This window comes from Chlorocebus sabaeus, chromosome 4 (genome assembly GCF_047675955.1).
Source record: "Chlorocebus sabaeus isolate Y175 chromosome 4, mChlSab1.0.hap1, whole genome shotgun sequence".
NCBI classification, from domain to species: domain Eukaryota; kingdom Metazoa; phylum Chordata; class Mammalia; order Primates; family Cercopithecidae; genus Chlorocebus; species Chlorocebus sabaeus.
The window spans coordinates 61973170-61992799 of NC_132907.1; the positions used below are offsets into that span (position 1 = coordinate 61973170).

Consider the following 19630-nt stretch of genomic DNA (forward strand, 5'->3'; position numbering starts at 1 on the left):
TTTCCTAAGGCACACCATGCCCTATTTATTGCCACAAAGCCACTAAAATCTGTGCCTCAATCTGTCTGCTTCATCAGTATGATTAAATACAAACCACTTACTAGTGTCTGCTAAAACTTAGTAACATCAAGCCTAGAATGCCACTGGTCTCTTCTACTGGGGCAAAGGCCAAAATACACAAGCATTTGCTCATATGCTCCTTTCCCTACAAACTAACCATATTACCTACTGTAACAGTAAAGCTTAATGACATCTCTGGCTACATATAATTCATACTCAAATACTATAAAATAAAATCTTCGGCCAGTAAGCTTTCACAATTTTTATTAAATCCTAATCTAGTTTAACAATATCTGATGTTACAGACATCATCCCATGGTGAACATGTTTAATAAGTGAAAGCAAGTCAGACATCTCATCTAAGTCATTATTTTCTGCAGACTAAGCAATAACTACACAGAACACTATGGGTAAACAAACACCTGCTCAGTTTTCACACAAGTCATGTTGTTTATCAAATTAGATCTGCTAATGTTGAATACAGATTTGGTGATTGTAGTTCTCATGTAAGTATCTTATTGAGATAACATTTTGACAGTTTCACTGACTTTCCAAATAAGCATAACATACTCAAAGAAAAGAATAAAGAGTGAAGTAAAAACTGAACATGAAGAGATTAAGTTATTAAAGGAAACTGAAGTAAACAATTATAAAAAGAGTGAAAAATTATTGGGGTGAAAGTCAAACAAGCCTAGACATTTGATTGGAAAATAGATCAAATATGGAGTTCTCAAACCATAAGTTTATAAGCTCAATGCAATACGAATCCTTTTTATTGTAAAAATTGAGTTGAAACTAAAAGATCTATAAAAACTGTTATTTTTGGCCTTAAACAGTACCAATTCTTATGATCAAAAAAGGCCACAACAGTTAAGATTGTATTACTTGATTTTATTTTACACTAGGTGGTGGGCACAAAGCAATCCTTAATAAAGTTGACAATTAGCTTCACTCAACATTTTTAATAATGCACATTAAAAAAAAGTATTCATCTTACAAATTCTTCTGCAATCCAAACATACAATAGCTTGGAAAACGTTTAGAAAACAAAAGCCAATGTAAAAAGACAGATTAAAACAACTAGAACAGTACAGGTTTTATTTATATGGCTCGAATTTTACAGTTTTCTTACTGCATCATCAATGTCAGAAATCTGTTCCTTCAGCTGGCTCCATTGTTCTGGATTTAAAGAAATACCTAAAACAAAGTTTAAAAATTCAAAGGTGAAAATCTATTTAAGCATTGAGGATATTCATACTTCCAACTAGAATACTGTTTTATCAAAATTGTCACCTTAGGCCGGCTGCAGTGGCTCATACCTGTAATCGGAGCACTTTGGGAGGCCAAGGCAGGTGGATCACTTGAGGTCAGGAGTTCAAGACCAGCCTGGCCAACATGGTGAAACCCCATCTCTACTAAAAATACAAAAATTAGCTGGGCATGGTGGCTGGCACCTGTAATCCCAGCTACTCAGGAGGCTGAGACAGGAGAATTGCTTGAACCTGGGAGGCGGAAGTTGCAGTGAGCCAAGATCACGCCACTGCACTCCAGCCTGGGCAACAGAGCTAGACTCCATCTCAAAAAAAAAAAAAAAAAAAATGCCACTTTGACACAATGCTACAACACTGAAAGTCACATCTCTTACATTTGTTAATTAACAAATCATCATCACAATTTAAGCAGATCAATCTCATATCCAGTCTTACTTTCCACAGTGTATCCTGCATAGTACCTATTGTAACCAATGAGAAAAAATGAGGGTTTGAAGACACATCTTACTAATACCTGCCAACTATCAGGCTAAAATGGTCAGGTCCAGATTTGGCATGTGATACCCCATTAGTATATTTCCAGTTGGTTCCAATATTTGCCCAAAATTTCCACAGAAATTCAAGCTGAGTAATTGTGCTGAGTTCTTCCAGAAGCATTCATTTCACTTTGGAAAAATTCCCAGGACCTGATTCATACAGGACTCCTCAGAAAGTATATATCAGGTAACTGCATTCCAGGGTCATCCTGTCAGGGTTAAAATCCCAGTCTCACTTTCACTAAGCGTATGATCCTTAAAAAAGAACTACAACACCTTGTAAGCCTTAGTTTCCTTGCCAGTAAAATGGTATCTACACCCCAAAGAGTTGTTGTAAATGATTAAGTAACACGAATAATGAATTTAGCATATAACCCAACACATAAACGGTTAAAAAATGTGAGGTGTCTTTCCTATTTAAGATGTAAAAGTATGAACAGAAATTTTATATTTTCTATATTTTGTACTTTAATGTTCTAGCATTCTAATACTGATGCATATAAACAGAGAAGTAAACAAGAACTAGCAGAAAGTACTCCCAGAAAACTGCCAGAAGGCCATGAAATTGAAAAAAAAAGAATAAACAAGAAATATGGCATCAGCCACTCTGGTACGTGAATGACCAATCCCGAAGTGACTTGAAGAAAATACGAAAGCGTATAAACACATATAGAGGCTGAGTTTAACAAAAAACTGAATGAAGCAAACAAGCGGTACCTTTCAAACTAACAGGCAAGCAGAGTAAAACTAAATAAGGAAGCACTTTTCTTTAGCTGAGGGTCAACTTAGAGCAGCAATCCAAATATACAAATTTAGGTTGGCTCACCTTCTCTAGCTGTTTGGTGAATAATATAAAATATGCTTCCAGAATGCTAAGAGGCTTGGGACTGGATGAAGCACAAATGGAAGGAAAGCAGAGATCCGCTTGAAGAATAATGCCCTGAAGAATAGCTTTTACAAGCTGAATCAAAAGGAAGCATTGTAAACTGAGATTTTCCATTCCAGATTTTACAAGTTCCCAGATAGTGCCTAATCTGCTTCAGAATTGCTATAAACCTTTTTAAAGATTGTTCAAGTATATTAGCAGTCAATTGAAGTGATACTAGGGGGTGTTACTTTTCTGGGTTTTATTCCCAAAAGCTGTATTAAGACATCTCTTTAAAAAAATGTTAAGTATCATGTCCAAAATGACTACAGAAGATAGAGAATCAACTAAGACTCTTCCTTGCCCCGTGTGTCCTGCCAACATTTCAAGTTAAGTAAGCTACTCAGAAAAGTTTTAGTTTAGTCCTAACACTATAACAAAATTCAAATAATCAGACCTCACCTTTTCTTCCTGGTTTCATTTCACCTTCAGGATCCATCCAGTATTCTCTAATATCAATTAGCACTTTGCCTTTAAAATCTCGAACGCTAACGTACCTCATTTTCCCAATCTGCAAAAGAAACAAACATAAAAAGAGGTGCTCCTTACAAGAGTGGTATCTGTTTCAATTGTATTCATATTCACAACCTGCTGCATGCTCACTCTACATCTAATCATGAAAATGGTTACTGCTGACCCTTGAACAACATGGCTCTGAACTGTGCAGGTCCTACTTATATGCATATTTTTTTCAATGAACATACTGGAAAAAAATTTGCAGACTTGACAATTTGAAAAAACTCACAGAACAACTGCATAGCCTAGAAATAACGACAACACTAAGAAAAAGTTAGGTATGTCATGAATGCATAAAACATACATAGATATGAGGTTATCAATTACTATCATAAAACATACAAATCTATTATATGAAGTTAAAATGTATCAAAACTTATGCACACGGACACAGTAGAAATGTAAACAAAGATTAAATCATAACTGCATAAAATTAACTACAGTACATAGTGTAGTAGTGCTAATAATTTCATAGCCACTTCCTGTTGCTACCTCAGTGTGCTCAAATGTTACAAATACCTGCTTAAAATACCTTGTGTAAAACACCATGTGATGCTAATCATCTCTGCTGAGCAGTTCATGTCTCCAACAAATTGTGTATTGCAGCAAAAAGTGATCTCTCACGGTTTTCACGTATTTTTCATCATGATTAGTGCAATACCATAAACCTTAAACACGATGAGTCCTACACAAGTGCCCCTAGAGATGCTAAAAGTGCTCCCAAGAAGCAGAGAAAAGGCATGACATCACAAGAAAAAAAAAACGCCAGAAGCAGTGGTGCATGCCTATGATTCCAGCTACTCAGGAGGCTGAGGCAGGAGGATCACCTGAGCCCAATCTGGGCAACACAGCAAGATCCTGTCTTTAATTTTAAAAAGCAAAAAATAATAATAATTAAAAGTTGAATTGCTTCATATGTACCACGGACTGAAATCTGCAGCTATGGTTGCCTACAATTTCTAACATGATATAAACAGACAACGTAAACTAGTGTTATTGATAAACACCATACAGTACAGTAAAATGTATTTTTTCTCCCATATCATTTTCTTAGTAATATTTTCTTTTCTCTAGCTTACTTTATTGTAAGAATACAGTATACAGTACATATAACATACAATATATGTTAACCACTTACGTTACTGGTAAGGCTACCAGTCAACAGTAGGCTATACTTAGCAGTTTTGTTTTGGCGAAGTCAAAAGTTATAACCAGATTTTCAACTGCACAGGGGTTGGTGCCTTGCATTTTGACCCTGCATTGTTCAAAGGTCAACTGTACTACTCTCAATATCAGAACTGCAACCAAAGGAAATTACTGTTTAAACTATCATATAATCCAGCAATCCTACCTCTGGGTATATATCCCAAAGAATTAAAAGCACAGACCCCAAGAGACATCTGCATACCCATGTTCATAGCAGCATTATTCACAAGAGCCAAGAAGTGGAAACAACACAAATATCCACCCAGAGATGAACTGATAAACAAAATGGGGGAGGGGGGTGGAATAGACACACAATGGAGTATCATTCAGCTTTTAAAAAAGGAAATCCTGTCACATTGTATGTCAATGAAATAAGCCAGTCATAAAAAGGAAAAAGGTAAATACTTTACGATTCCACTTACACGATGTCAAGTTCATAGGAACAAAAAGTAGAATGGTGGTTACCCAGGGCTGGGAGAAAGGGAACTGTTGTTTAATGGCTACAGAGGTTCAGTTTTGCAAGACGAAACAGTTTCGGCAATCTGTTACACAATAATGTGAATATACTTTTATGATTTTTACCACAAAAAAAAAAAGGAAGCAAAATTTTGCAGTACAAACTACAACCAATAGGAATCCACAGATGCAACTAGCTACAATGCTTCACCAACCATTCTGAATATACAAATCCAGAGTTCCAGTCAATAATAACAAAGTTTTTCCTTTTCATTTCACTTCAAATAACATCTTTAATGCACCTCACTCAAAGACTGAGAACTTCAAAATATTCACAGAAAATTATTCTTCAAAAATCTTACGTATCTGCTTACCACAAATTACAAACTCCAGAGAAAACAGGCTTTCCTCAACAAAGTGTCTCTAAGCACTTTTTAAGACTCACTGTAATACAGTAAGGGAAGACAATGTGGCACTGCAGTAAAGACAGACATAGGGGTCAATGGAACACAATGGAGTCAAAAATTACACACACATTGGATATACTCACTGGTTTTTGTTTGGTTTTTTTTTTGGTTTTGTTTTCTTTTTTGGTAAAATCCAGGGTAATTCAAAGGAATAAGAATATACTCTTTTCAACAAATGGTGTTGAAACAACAAGCATGTGCAATGGGGGTGGGGAAGATTCTAAATCCCTATCTTATACCACACCCAGAGAAATTAATTCTACATGAATCATAGACCTAAACGTGAAAACTACAACTATAAAACTTCTACAAAAAAACACTAGCAAAACTTTTTGTGGCCATGGTAGACAAAATATGTCTGGGACAGAAAATAAGCATTAAGCAAAAGAGGAGAAAAATTGATAGAACAGACAATCACACTAAAGCTTTTAGAAGATGCTTCAGAAAATAAAAAGGTAAACCAGAAACCTAAAGAAAATATTCACTCAAGGTGCAGCCACAGGGGTCTTGGCCTTCCAGCACAGCCTAAGGAAGGAGCAGAACTGTGAACATGAAGAAAATGATGAACTGACCAGAACTGGTGAGAACCTCCTTTCCAAGAGAGAAGATCTGTCACAGATGCCCCTGACCAACTGCCAGTCCGCCCTCATCCTGTCTGTTTGATTCTGTCTCTCTGGTTTCATATTCTTTCTTCTCTGTGAACCTTCACTCATTTATAAACTAGACTGCTTTGAAAACTAAAGTCTCCCTGAAGTCTAAAAAAAAACTAATCATACTTACATCTGACAAAGGACTTCTATCCAAAATACATAAAGCGTTACAACTCAAATGACCTGGCATTATTTTTAAGTGGCCAAAAGATGCCCTTCACAAAAGATGTAAAAATAGCCAATAAACACACTAAAGATGTACAATGAATTAAGACCTGTACATAAGGGAAATGCAAAGTAAAACCACCATGAGTTACTATTATACATTCATTGTAACTAAAAAGAATACAACTTAAAAGACTGACAATATCTAGTGAGGATGGGGTACAACTGGAATCTCGTAAGTTGTACTGATGGCTGTGTAAAATGCTACAGCTACTATGGAAAGTGGTTTGACAGTGTCTTATATAGTTACACACTTACCCTATGACTCAGCAAATATATCTGGTATTTACCCAAAAGGGCAAAAATGTCCACAAAATGACTTGTACAAGAATATTCACAGAAGCTGTATTCCTAATAGCCCAAGACTTGATACAAATCCAATGTCCATCCAAAGTGAATGGATTAACAAACTGTAGTATTACCATACAAAATACTATTCAGCAATAAAAACAAATTACTGATATATGCAACAAGGACTAATCTCAACACATTACGCTGAGCAAAAACCAGACACAAAAAACAGACTGCATGTATCCATTTATACAAAGTTCTAGAACAGGCAACATAAATCTATAGTGGTAGAAGTAAGATCAGTGATTACCTAGGACACGAGCGATGACTGCAAAGCCAAAAGGAACTTTCTGGGGTGATGAAAATGGTCTGGCCACAAAACCGTGTACATTTATCACAGTCTATCAAAGTATGCTTTTAAATGTGTGCATTTTATTGTACATAAACTATACCTCAAAAACATTTCTTAAAAAAAAAAAAAGAAATCTGCCCAACAGTAGCTTCTCCTTTAGAAAAAAAAAAAGAGTAAAATTGACAAATTCTTATTAGCAAAAATTAAACAAGTGATGAGATATTAGTATAGGGACATATTACTTAAAGGTAAAAAAAAATAAGGCCGGGCGTGATGGCTCAAGCCTGTAATCCCAGCACTTTGGGAGGCCGAGACGGGCGGATCACAAGGTCAGGAGATCGAGACCATCCTGGCTAACACGGTGAAACCCCATCTCTACTAAAAAATACGAAAAATTAGCCGGGCAAGGTAGTGGGCACCTGTAGTTCCAGCTACTCCGGAGGCTGAGGCAGGAGAATGGTGTGAACCTGGGAGGCGGAGCTTGCAGTGAGCTGAGATCCGGCCACTGCACTCCAGCCTGGGCGGCAGAGCAAGACTCCACCTCAAAAAAAAAAAAAAAAAAAGGTAGAAAAAATAAAGATCACTGAAATCCCATTTTATTGGAAGAAAATAAAATCAATGACAGAAAATATTTTATATCCACAAAATCTGGAGATTAGCAGCAAAAAATACCATATACCTCATAAAGAACTGTGATTCTTATATGAATTTGATTCCCTGTCCCCTTTGAAGATCTGATAAAGCAGCGGTTCCTAACCTTTTTGGCACCAGGGACCAGTTTCATGGAAGACAATTTTTCCACGACAGGCAGGAAGGGGAAAGGTGACAGTTTCAGGATGAAAACTATCCCACCATCAGGCATTAGATTCTCGGAAGGAACGCACACCCTAGATCCCTCGCATGCGCAGTTCACAATAGGGTTCGCGCTCCTATGAAAATCTAATGCCACTGCTGACCCGACAGGAGGCAGAGCTCAGGCAGTAATCTTCACTCACACGCCGCTCACCTCCTGTGCAGGGGACCCCTGTGATAAAGGTTATGAATAATTCCTTCAAACACAAAAAAGAAAATTCAAATTAAAAAAAAATTCTACAGACTCCTGCCCCAGATTAAAATGACCAGTTATAATCATTTTAAATTAAATAATTTGAAAGTATCAAGTATCATTAAATCATCAAATCAATTAAGGCAGTATTACTGATCCTTTGTGCCTAACTTGAAGAAAAATATGGATCAAAGTTTCCTGCCTCAACTATTCTGACCTTTCAAGACACAGGTACTAGGTGATTATGAGATAATTCTCCAGTCTCTTTATTATCACAGATGTCACTCCAGGTAGGTTATGTCCCTACGGAAGAAAGTTCTTCAAAATCAGGGCTGAAGGAACCAGGAAGCAAGCATCTCTAATATCTTCTCTCTAGTCACGATTTTGCCTCAATTATTTCAGACTTTAAAAGACTAGTGTATTGATTTTCCCTTGGTACAACTCTTTACTACATTTAGAGAACGGCTTATGTACTGATGTTTAATGTACATCAAGCTGTAATGGCAATGAAATTATTATATTATCTCTTACAATGCCTACACTACTAGATCCCTGAAAGCCACTCTGAAAATAAGGCCTAGGCCAGTGCAGTGGGTCATGCCTGTAATCCCAGCACTTTGGGAGGCCAAGGCAGGCGGATCATGAGGTCAAGAGATCGAGACCATCCTGGCCAACCATCCTGGCCAACATGGTGAAATGCTGTCTCTACTAAAAATACAAAAATTGGCTGGAGGTGGTGGCGCACACCTGTAGTCCCAGCTACTCAGGACGCTGAGGCAGGAGAATCTCTTGAACCCGGGAAGCAGAGGTTGCAGTCAGCCAAGATTCATGCCACGGCACTCTAGCCTGGTGACACGGTGAGACTCTATCTCAAAAAAAAAAAAAAAAAAAAAAAAGACCTATGTTCCTCCTAGAGGCAGGTTTTCAAAAGATGCAATGTCAGCCTTAGGAGGCTTGGGAATCTTTCCAGATGAGGGTTTAAGAAATGAAGCTCCGTTTTTCTGGTGAGAAAATTCCTAAAAATTGATCTAGTTTTCATAAACTCCTCTTAACAGAATCGAATCTCTAAAATGTGTGTTCCGAACTAAATAGTTCATCGGTACTTTGTCTATCTTCTCTACCCAGAAGTATAACAAGGCAAAAATAAGCATTAGAAAAAAAAAACTTAAATTTTCCCATTCTCACCTTAATCTTGGCACTCCACCTTTCAAAGCTATCAACAGGTCAAAAAATACATGTATGTTAGCCTTGCTTTCTAGTCATATAAATGTTTACAGTCTTGGTCAGCGAGGGTGGCTCATGCCTGTAATCCCAACACTTTGAGAAGCCAAGGTGGGCGGATCACCTGAGCTCAGGAGTTCAAGACCAGCCTGGGCAACACAGCTAAACACCATTTCTACCAAAAAAAAAAAAAAAAATTTGCCATGCATCATGGAGCATTGCCTGTAGTCCCAGCTACTCAGGAGGCTGAGGCAGGAGGATCATTTGCGCCCAGGAAGCAGAAGTTGCAGTGAGCAGAAATCACACCACTGCACTCCAGCCTAGGTGACGCAGCAGAGACCCTGTCTAAAAAAAAAAAAAGTCGTCGCTCGTTCCACCCAACTTTTTGGTTTCAACTAATACTTATGGCTTCTGGAAACACTCATCCTTTTCTTGCTCCCATTACTGCACTCTTCTAATTTTCCTTCACCCTCTCTCTTAACCTACACCTCTTTCTCCTTCCATTCTCTATCTGAATATAACCCAAGACATGCCCTCATCTGCTTCCTGTTCTTCCTGTTTAACACTTCAGTAGGCAACTTTAGTCAACCATGCTGATAATCCCACATGAACATTTCCCAACTAAGTCCTTCAGGTGCTACAGAAGCAACTCAATTTTTTTTTTTTAATCACATCCACAATCAAGTCCACATCTTCACTGATTGCCTAATTCCTCTGGTCCATTCTTTCCAACCTGTATCTTGTAATCCGCACAATTTCTCCTTTAGGAAAACCCATCTAAGCCCTTATCATCTCACATACAGATTAAAGCCTACAATCACCTAAGCAATCTCACCTGCTTCCATTTAACCCCAACACCCCTTCCTCACAAATCCTTCTTGTACAAAGATGCCAGCGTCAAATCTCCCTAAAACAAGATAGGAAACCCAAGAGAAGCTATACGAGTCCTCTCCAGGTGATTTCATCAAGTCCCTCTAAAGAACTTCCTTCACTTTACCTATTCAACTCATTCCCCTTTCTGTTGCTCATCAGGCCAAAATTAGGCACATAATAATCTATTCATAGCTTACTGTCCCAACACTTGACCTGCCTCCTCCAAGTTGTTTTCAAAATGTGCAGTTCTCATTTTTTGGATTTCTGTAACATTTACATTTGCATTGGTTTAAATACAGCAAAACTGGACTTTAGAGACTTTAACAATAATCCAGCATTGTACAAAATACTTTAACTAGTTTGTTCTGTTTTAATAAATGTCTCTAGTTAAGAGGATTGTAACACATATTATGCAATTATCAGATTATAGTACTTTTAACACTCTTCAGATCAAGCCAGATAATAATTCCTCTGAATCTAAAGAAATAGCCAACTTTGGCCTGGCACGGTGGCTTACACCTGTAATCCCAGCACTTCTGGAGGCTGAGGCGGGTGGATCACAAGCTCAGGAGTTCAAGACTAGCCTGGCCAAGATGGTGAAACCCCAACTCTACTAAAAATACAAAAATTAGCCAGGCATGATGGCAGGTGCCTGTAATTCCAGCTACTCGGGAGGCTGAGGCACAAAACTGCTTGAACCCAGGAGGCTGAGGCTGCAGTGAGCCGAGATCGCACCACTGCACTCCAGCCTGACAGAGCGAGACTCCATGTTAAAATAAAAATTAAAAAAAAAGCCAACTTTACCTGAAACATGTTATCATCTCTGCTGCTGCTACTCTGCTTAGAAGATGACAGAGCTCTCGAAGTTTCACCTGTCTTTTGCTTTTTTACAGGTTTTTCTGGAGCAACTTGCTTTTTCCTCTTTAACTAGAAAAGAAAAGAATATGGTTAAAATTTGCACACATAAGAATAAAACACATCTCAGTGTTAAACAATCAAAAGATTATATCCAAAATATCATAAATATATACACAAGCAAATTTCACTCGACAACAAAACTATGAATTTGACCAATCCTTCTATCTAGTAATGTTTTCAACCTCTGTTCTCAGGATCCCAAAGACACGTCAGGCATTAGAATGGTATTAACCACAGGAACAGTTATTTTGTGGTTTGGGATCCCATGTATGATTTCTTTGGTAGAAAAAAAAAAAAAAAGGAGGGACCTTGCTGCTTCTGAATAAACCTGGAAACCACAGGTCTACTAAAGCTAGTCAGTTACTTATTTTATGAAGCAGATATATTAATTAAAAAGAATACAACTCATTCCAGCCTGGCTGACAGACTAAGACTCCGCCTCAAAAAGAAAAAAAAAGAATACAACCAACTTACTCCATTTCCAGGATATGTCCTGCCTATTCCAAAAGGGATTTATGCTGGCTTAAGGAAGTTATGGGCTGGGAGCAGTGGCTCATGCCTATAATCTCAGCACTTTGGGAGTCCGAGGCAGGAGGATCACCTGAGGTCAGGAGTTTGAGACCAGCCTGGCCACAATGATGAAACCCCATCTCTACTAAAAACACAAAAAAATTAGCTGGGCTTGGTGGCGGGCACCTGTAATCTCAGCTACTCGGGAGGCTGTGGCAGAGAACTGCTTGAACCCAGGTGGCTGAGGTTGCAGTGAGCCAAGATCACGCCACTGCACTCCAGCCTGGGCGACAGAGTGAGACACCGTCTCAAAAAAAATAAAAAATAAAAAATAAAAATTAGCCAGGCGTGGTGGCACACGCCTGTAATCCCAGCTACTCGGAAGACTGAGGCAAGAGAATCACTTGAACCTGGGACCCAAAGGTTGCAGTGAGCCGAGATCACGCCACTGCACTCCAGCCAGAGCAACAAAAGCAAAACTTCATCTCAAAATTTTAAAAAAAAGGAATTTATGATTAGGCAAATCTGAAGAGAGCTATTTTGCACTGGGCACTGACAGCCAACAACTCAAGAACTTCCTCACCACAGAAAAAAAAAAAAAAAAAAATCATTGAAGATAGACAGCTATGTGTTAGACTAGCTTTCAAAAATCACAAGTGTTTTAAAAACTGCATTATTTTAAAAACTTATTAGAAAGTCTCATTCTCAAAGAGCTAACAACCCATAAAAACCACTAGAATTCCCAATCCAAACAGGAGAGGGCAGTCATGTTCCTTCTTGATGGAACAGTATATTTTAATATTACTAAATTAACTGAAAGTTATCAAATTAGATGAAGCTAGGAAAAATATTATATACATGTAAAACGTGAAATGAAAAACATGGTATATAAGGTTAAGTGTTTACAAGATTAATATCACTACCTGGGACAAACAAAATGTTAACTCAGCTCAATATGCAGAAAGTAATTATTCTATAAATCAGGCTCTAAGTTTTCCCTGTGGACTAGTGCATGTCTGGCAAATAAAAGCTCAATATACATTTGTTATTATGAACATATTCAAATACTACATAGGGTGCAAATTTTAAAATTAAGAAATCTACTCAAGTATAGTCTTTGAAGCCTTATTTTACCCTTCCAAGTGTTGTTATAGTCTATATTTATACTTTAACATTACAACTTCTCCAATCTCCCATAGGCTCTCCCCTTTTTTTATAGCTAAAATTGCTAAGCTTCAGGAGGAAAAAAAAGATGGGGAGCCTGCTTCTTTTGAATAAACTTTTAGAAACCACAGGTCTACTAATGCTAGTCATTACTTGCTATTTTACAAAGGATATATACTGATTAGGAAAAACATCACCAACTTATTCTATTTCTAGGATATAAATATCTATTCAGATATGTAAAGTTCTAAGAGATAAAGGACAATTCTGCACGGAAGACTTGACCGCAGAGTGAGACGCTCAGTTATGCTCCACTGAGATGCTCAATTTAGCAAAATGCACCAATTACGGTGCAGCTGTCATCTAACACAGAAAAAGCCTATCTTGTCAAAATGGGTTTCATGTTAGCTTTACTGGGTGCTGATTTAGTTAAATGGAAGGACCAGAGCACAAACTTGGTACATTCCAACTTAAAATGTACCAAGTCTAAAATTCAGAAACCCTTATGTGCAGAATAAACACCAGTAACTGAGAGAACTGTCATAATTAACATTTTATGGCCATTCATGATGGCTCACACCTGTAATCCCAGCACTTTGGGAGGCTGAGGCAGAACGGCATGAGGCCAGGAGTTTGAAATCAGCCTTAGCAACACAGCACCACCTGGTCCCTACTAAAACATTTTTTTTTTTAATTAGCCAGGCATGATACCTGTAGTTCCAGCTACTCTGGAGGCAGAGGTAGGAGGATTGCTTGAGACCAGGAGGTCGAGGCTGCAGAGAGCCATGATGTTGCCACCACACCCCAACCTGGTTAAGAGAGCAAGACCCCGTCTTTAAAAAAAATAAACATTTTACCAAAAAAATCAGGTAAATTTCTAAATAATGGCAAATAGTGACTTTGGCCTACTTAGAATTCTATGACCCTAGGATCCAAGGCAGTGGCTCTGCAACTTCAGGGTTCCTAATGGTCCTCAACAGAAGACTTGTTAAGTCTGATTAAGGGCCTATGAGTATGAATGTGCAAAAAGCATCCTAGGCACTTCTAGTCAAGTGGTCCACAGACCAACCACACCACCAGAAATACCCATTCACATTCTCATTTTTTATTTGTATTTTTAAAGAGACAGGGTCTTGCAATATTAGCCTGGTTGGTCTTGAACTCTTGGCCCCAAGCAATCCTGCCAACTCAGCCTCCCAAACAACTAGGATAACAGGCATGAGCCACCACTCCCATCTAGATCCTCATTTTAAGATGTCAATATGCCTTTTACTATCCTTCAGAATGGGATATGGACAATATTGTTGAATATCACAAAAACGACTTGGTGCAGTAATAGTCACCTTTTTGTCAACCTCACTGTCAGAATCACTGCCAGAAGAGCTTGAAGAAACAAGTTCCTTTGATTTAGGCATCCTGAAAGAAAAATACATTACATAAATAATTAACAAGGTACTCTATTACTTTCAACTTAGCTCTCCCCCAGTCAAAGAAAAAAATCAAGGACAAGTTCCATGGTTCATTCTACCATTTTTGTGGTACTGGAGTTGTTACACTGAACACAAGTTTTAATTTATACTCTTTTAAGTTGCAAATAACATGCAGGGTGCAATGTGCTGAACCCAGTAAGAACAATGAACTAAACGTCATACACTCCTACACCTCTAACCTTTCTCCAAGCCAATGGATCTTTCTATACTTCGTTTTAGTGGCATTACACACTATGGGTAGGGTAGACTGTCAGAAGGCAACAGATAACAATTACTGTTAAAACCAGAAAAAATGTAATTCTACTATTACTGCTATAGACTTCACACCAATGAGATCAGAACTAATGTAAAATTATTCACTGTGGGGAACTGACTCCAACATTTACACAACAGGGAACTAGCTGTACTATGCAAATGTGACATCTAATTAATTTTCACATATTTTATTCATATTTTGCCTTTTTGGTCATATCACCAAAATAACAACAGGTACTAATTCAAGAGTATACAAAATTATACACAATTCAGGCCAGGAACGATGGCTCACACTTGTAATTCCAAAACTTTGGGAGGCCGAGGCGGGTGGATCACTTGACCTCAGAAGTTCCCAGACCAGCCTGGCCAACATGGTGAAACCCATCTCCACTAAAAATACAAAAATTAGAGGGGCACGGTGGCGCGCCTGCAGTCCCAGCAACTCGGGAGGCTGAGGCAAGAAAATCGCTTGAACCTGGGAGGCGGAGGTTGCAGAGAGTCGAGGTCACGCCACTACACTCCCGCCTGGGCAACAAAGCAAGACTCCGTCTCAAAAAAAAAAAAAAATTCTACACAATTCACAGCAATTCAGCAATTCATTACATTTTACACAGATTTTTCTACTCTGGAACATAATCAAAATTTGAAGAACCTATTTATGTGAGGTGCAAAACCTTTCCGCAAATTCCTACCATGCTGGTAGCTCCCCAGGTTCCCCCAGAGACACACATAGCTTAGTACCTTGCTTACAAGTGGGTGTTTACTGAGTGCCTGAGTGCAAGTTTGCAGAGAGCAAACTATCAGTAAGCCTAGGTCCCAAATTTCAAGGAATTCCAAAATATGTGGATACCTCTATTCAAGGCACTTATAACACCAGATCGTAAAACGCTGATTATCAAAATATCTTTTGCTCTCCCCATCTCAGAGGAGATTAGGTCCTATTAACCCATTTATGCCAGAGGTTGTAATTTTTTGAATTTTGCAACCAGACCTTGGCGATGACCTTGAGCAGCAGGATATAAAAAACTGTCACATGCTTAGCGTTCCAATAACGGAACACTAGCCATAAATAGGTTAATTTCTATATGCCTTAAAGGGCCTAAACACAACACAGTGTATTTGCTGAATACAAGAAAAAAAGACTTAAAATTCCTCCTCAAAATAAAAAATCATAAACAACCTAGCTCTCTAGACGAAACCTGCATTAGCACTGATGTTGCATGTGTTCCAAAAGAGGAGGTCAAGGAAAAAGAAGTGGGCCACCCCAATCCTAGCCATTAAATTCAAAAAGCTCAATCTGATTTTAACTGGTAATGTCTTCAAGAGTAAATTCAGAAGGCAAAAGCAACGTTCATGACCACGTTTTATCCATTTTTTCTGTTTCTGCTCCATTTTGCAACCTAATCTCCAAAATCAATTTAGTTCAGTTTATGCTAGTTAATACGACAAAGAGATATTTTTTAAAAAGGTAACTAAATTGAATATAATTTTTCACTTTGAAACTCTCGATCATAACTACCGTCTGTTATTAAAAACGGCCTGGGGGCCTAAGAATTTTTTTTTCTTTTTTTTCTTTTATTATTATTATACTTTAAGTTCTAGGGTACACGTGCACAACGTGCAAGTTTGTTACATATGTATACTTGTGCCATGTTGGTGTACTGCACCCATCAACTCGTCATTTACATCAAGTATAACTCCCAATGCAATCCCACCCCCCGCCCCAAGAATTTTTCAAAGAACCACCTGGTATTCAACCCAAAGAAGTCCACTGGAAAAGAAAGGTAACGGTAACTAAAGCCAGCCTCTCAACTTTTAACAAATATATTTTTACCTGTTCCAATGTGGGGGTGAGGGGAGAAGCAGCTTGTAATTCAAGTAACTGATACTGAAACCGCTATTGTAGAATTTATACAAAACGCAACTTTAAAAAGAGAAACGGAATCTTTCAGCCTTTGCTGATTGAGAGGAAGATCAGAAAAACCGAGGTGAAAATGAACCAGGACTGAAGGGCACACGACTTCGGCATAACAGGAAGGTGACAAACACAAGACCAGGGAAGGGGTCGCAAGGACCCAGCAAGCTGCTAGAACCCCGTGGCTAGCAGCCGCTCGGGCGAGGGTAGACAGGTTGGTCGGAGGGGGCGTGGGAGGCGGCGAAGTGCGGAGAAGACGGCGTGGGAAGGGGCGGGACTTGCACCAAGCGCCATTTTCTTCTCTCGAAGGGTTCCCTCCCCCAGCACATCAGCCGTTCTCCCCCTCCCCCCACCGCCCCCTCCCGCCCGCATCCGCTCTCCCAGTATCCAGACCACCCCGCTCAGGGCGAGGACCTGGGGAAGAGTATATAACTGCACGCGCCCCACCTAGGCCAGCCGCCGCCGCATTGTCCCTAGAGGGACCGCGACCCCTCCCCGCGGCTCCTCGCCCCCCGGCCGGCCTCAATCTGCCGCCCAGGGCCGCAGTGACCGTCGCCTGGGCTCGGCTCCCCGGGGACGGGAGTCTAGCGCGGAAGGGCCCAAAGGGCGTCAGGCGCGGAGTCAGGAACGGAGCAGGGGGCCTGGGGACGCCGAAGAGGGGAAGGGGGAGGTAAGGCAGAGCCGCCATTTCCCGCGGCCGTTGCCGGCTAGAGGAGTGGAGGGCCAAAGGCAGCTCACGGCCCGGCTGGGACGGTGGGGGCCCCCGAGGAGTAGGGGTAGGGGATCCCGCGCACTCACGCTTCACTCGGCTCTAGCAGTCGAACACCCTCTTGCTCGTTCGCTCGCGACTGACAGAGAACCGGAAGTGACGGAAGCCAGGAGACGCCGGCCCCGCCCCGCTGGGGCTGCGGTCACGTGATGGGGCGTGGCCTCCCCACCGAAACCAACACTTAGACCCTTTCCAGGGCCTTAAAGGGACGGCGTCTTTCCCAGATGGGTGACGAGAAAGTCAGATGTTGGAAGATTACATCTGACCCTTGAGAGAATGAAAGAGCTAATATCCTTCCTGTAGGAGATAGCTTTTAAAAAAAGGAAAAGAAAACGCTAATAAAACATGAGTTACTAGCGCCATGCTTTGCACTTGTTCAATAAATGTTTATTCTAATGAAGCGAAGGGGCCATAATGAAAAAGATCGATACTCTGTCCCATTTTCCCAGAAATGGTCTTCTTCCTACACCACTGCACCCACCTCAATACATGACTCTGCCTCCTAAAATCCAAAGGAAGGAAGCTAAAGTCACAGCGTCTAATTCCAGAAAGTGCAAGAAATCTTTGGAGTACTCCTTATTCCTGTATTGAAATCTTGGAGATATAAGGGAGTTCACAGAAGGCAAGAGAAATCCATATACAAGCAGCAATATAGCTAAAAGATTATTTGAATATGTGTTTGAATGAATGCCTCCTACAGCTAAGAATCAATATAAAGGCATATCTGTTAACAAAGATCTATCAAGCACCCACTATGTGTCAGACACTGCATGAGGCAATTTACATTACTCATCCTAAAAAGCACGTTCCAAAGCAGGAATGACTACTCTCTCCATTTTATAGACGAGGAAACCAAGGTTAACGCCCTATGGAGAGGATATTTCCTGTTATAGCTGAAGCGTGAATTGGCCTTATGTTCCCTGCCTCCAGACCCTGTTTTCCTACCTCAGGTAGAGGAATGGTATGAGATTGTACAAAGTAGAGGATGGAATCCTGTTGAAACTCAGAGTTGCACATCGGAGATGCAACAGAGGCTGAGGAAGGGCAGTGGGTTGCAGAAAGGGAGGAGTGTTTGAATCTACATATAGAGCAATTAGACCTATGGTTCCCACCCATTCCACCCTTATAGGAGAAGAGTTATATATTGCCTGGAAACATTAAAGCTGGGGGCAGAATGTGTAGTGAGGTTGAGACGCAAAGAATACAGCGGATGGAATCAAAGTCTGAACACTAAACGTGAACGCATCCCCCACACGTGCCTTTCTAGAATTATTTGACTTTTAAAGGATTAAATGCAGACAAAAATACAAATTAATTCCTTAGTTTGTTCTGAAACTCTTGATCATAATGAAATCAAAGCAGCCATGAAACTAAACACTGACGTCGCAGTGGCTTACGCCTGTAATCCCAGCACTTTGGGAGGCCGAGGCAGGTGGATCACCTGAGGTCAGGAGTTCAAAACCAGCCTGATCAATATGGTGAAACCCGGTCTCTACTGAAAATACAAAAATCAGGTGGGCGTGGTGGCATGTGCCCAGCTACTCAGGAGGATAAGACAGGAGAATCATATGAACCTGGGAAGTGGAGGTTGCAATGAGCCGAGATTGTACCACTGCACTCCAGTCTGGGTGACAGAGTGAGACTCCTTCTCAAAAAAAAAAAAAAAAAAAAAAAAAAAAGAAGAAGAAGAAGAAGAAAAGAAAAAGAAAAAAGAAAAAAAACATTGACATTATACACTGTCATGGGACACTGCGCAGCTCCACACCTACCTAAAGAAATGGTTAATATTCAAGGTAAACCACGTGCACTTAAACTAATATGGCATCCCCTGCATCTGCAACCCTTCCTGCTTTAACAAGTTTTCATTCAGTTTCTGTGTCACTGAGGGAACTGGGCAGTGTGCCTGCTGTAGGTTTGGGTTTCGGTTCTCTAAGCGTCGGAGGTGGAGAGCTGTTAAGGAGGTATGCATTTTTAGAAGTAGGGAGACCTGAAGCTTTGCATGCAAATTTGTTGGCTCAATTTTCCTGGGTGTGGTACTTTGTAAAACTAATCGAAAATCCTTGATCCTAAGCGTTGCGTTGCCCGTTTTTAAAAGGTAAACATAACTCAAGAAAAGAAACAAAAATAATTTTTTACATAGGTGAAAGAGGAAGGAAATTTTTTTATTTTAAACAAAATAGAGACTGGGCATGGTGGTTCACACCTGTAATCCCAACACTTTGGGAGGCTGAGGCAGGTGGATCACCTGAGGTTAGGAGTTTGAGACAGCCTGCCAACCTGATGAAACCCCATCTCTACTAAAAATACAAAACATTAGCCAGGTATGGTGGCAGGCACCTGTAATGTGAGATACTTGGGAGACTGAGGCAAAGAGAATTGCTTGAACCCAGGAGGCAGAGGTTGCAGTGAGCCTAGGCTGCACTAAGCCTAGATCGTACCCATTGCACTCCAGCCTGGGCAACAAGAGCGAAACTCCATCTCAAAAAAAAAAAAATAGGACAGCAGTTGCTTTCAA

At 39.9% G+C, this 19630-nt stretch overlaps 1 protein-coding gene across 1 annotated transcript; it reads right to left on the reverse strand.

Moving 5' to 3' along the window:
* Window positions 1-930: 930 nt before the first annotated feature.
* Window positions 931-17250, reverse strand: SUB1 (SUB1 regulator of transcription). The gene is made up of 5 exons (XM_007961302.3): window positions 17145-17250; window positions 14030-14102; window positions 10899-11021; window positions 3195-3303; window positions 931-1257 (listed from the first exon to the last, which is right to left on the reverse strand). Exons 2-5 carry the CDS (start codon window positions 14099-14101, stop codon window positions 1178-1180), a joined length of 384 nt encoding a protein of 127 aa, XP_007959493.1. The 5' UTR covers window position 14102; window positions 17145-17250; the 3' UTR covers window positions 931-1177.
* Between the last annotated feature and the right edge of the window lie 2380 nt (window positions 17251-19630).

What these genes read in the sequence shown, in the direction of transcription:
- SUB1 (XM_007961302.3), bottom strand. Translation starts at nt 14,101, where the DNA reads ATGCCTAAATCAAAGGAACTTGTTTCTTCAAGCTCTTCTGGCAGTGAT. An exon ending in ACAGTGAGGTTGACAAAAAG is followed by an intron (nt 11,022 to 14,029) that starts GTGACTATTACT and finishes TTTCTTTTCTAG; the next exon opens with TTAAAGAGGAAAAAGCAAGT. An exon ending in AATGAAACCAGGAAGAAAAG is followed by an intron (nt 1,258 to 3,194) that starts GTGAGGTCTGAT and finishes ACTTTGTTTTAG; the next exon opens with GTATTTCTTTAAATCCAGAA.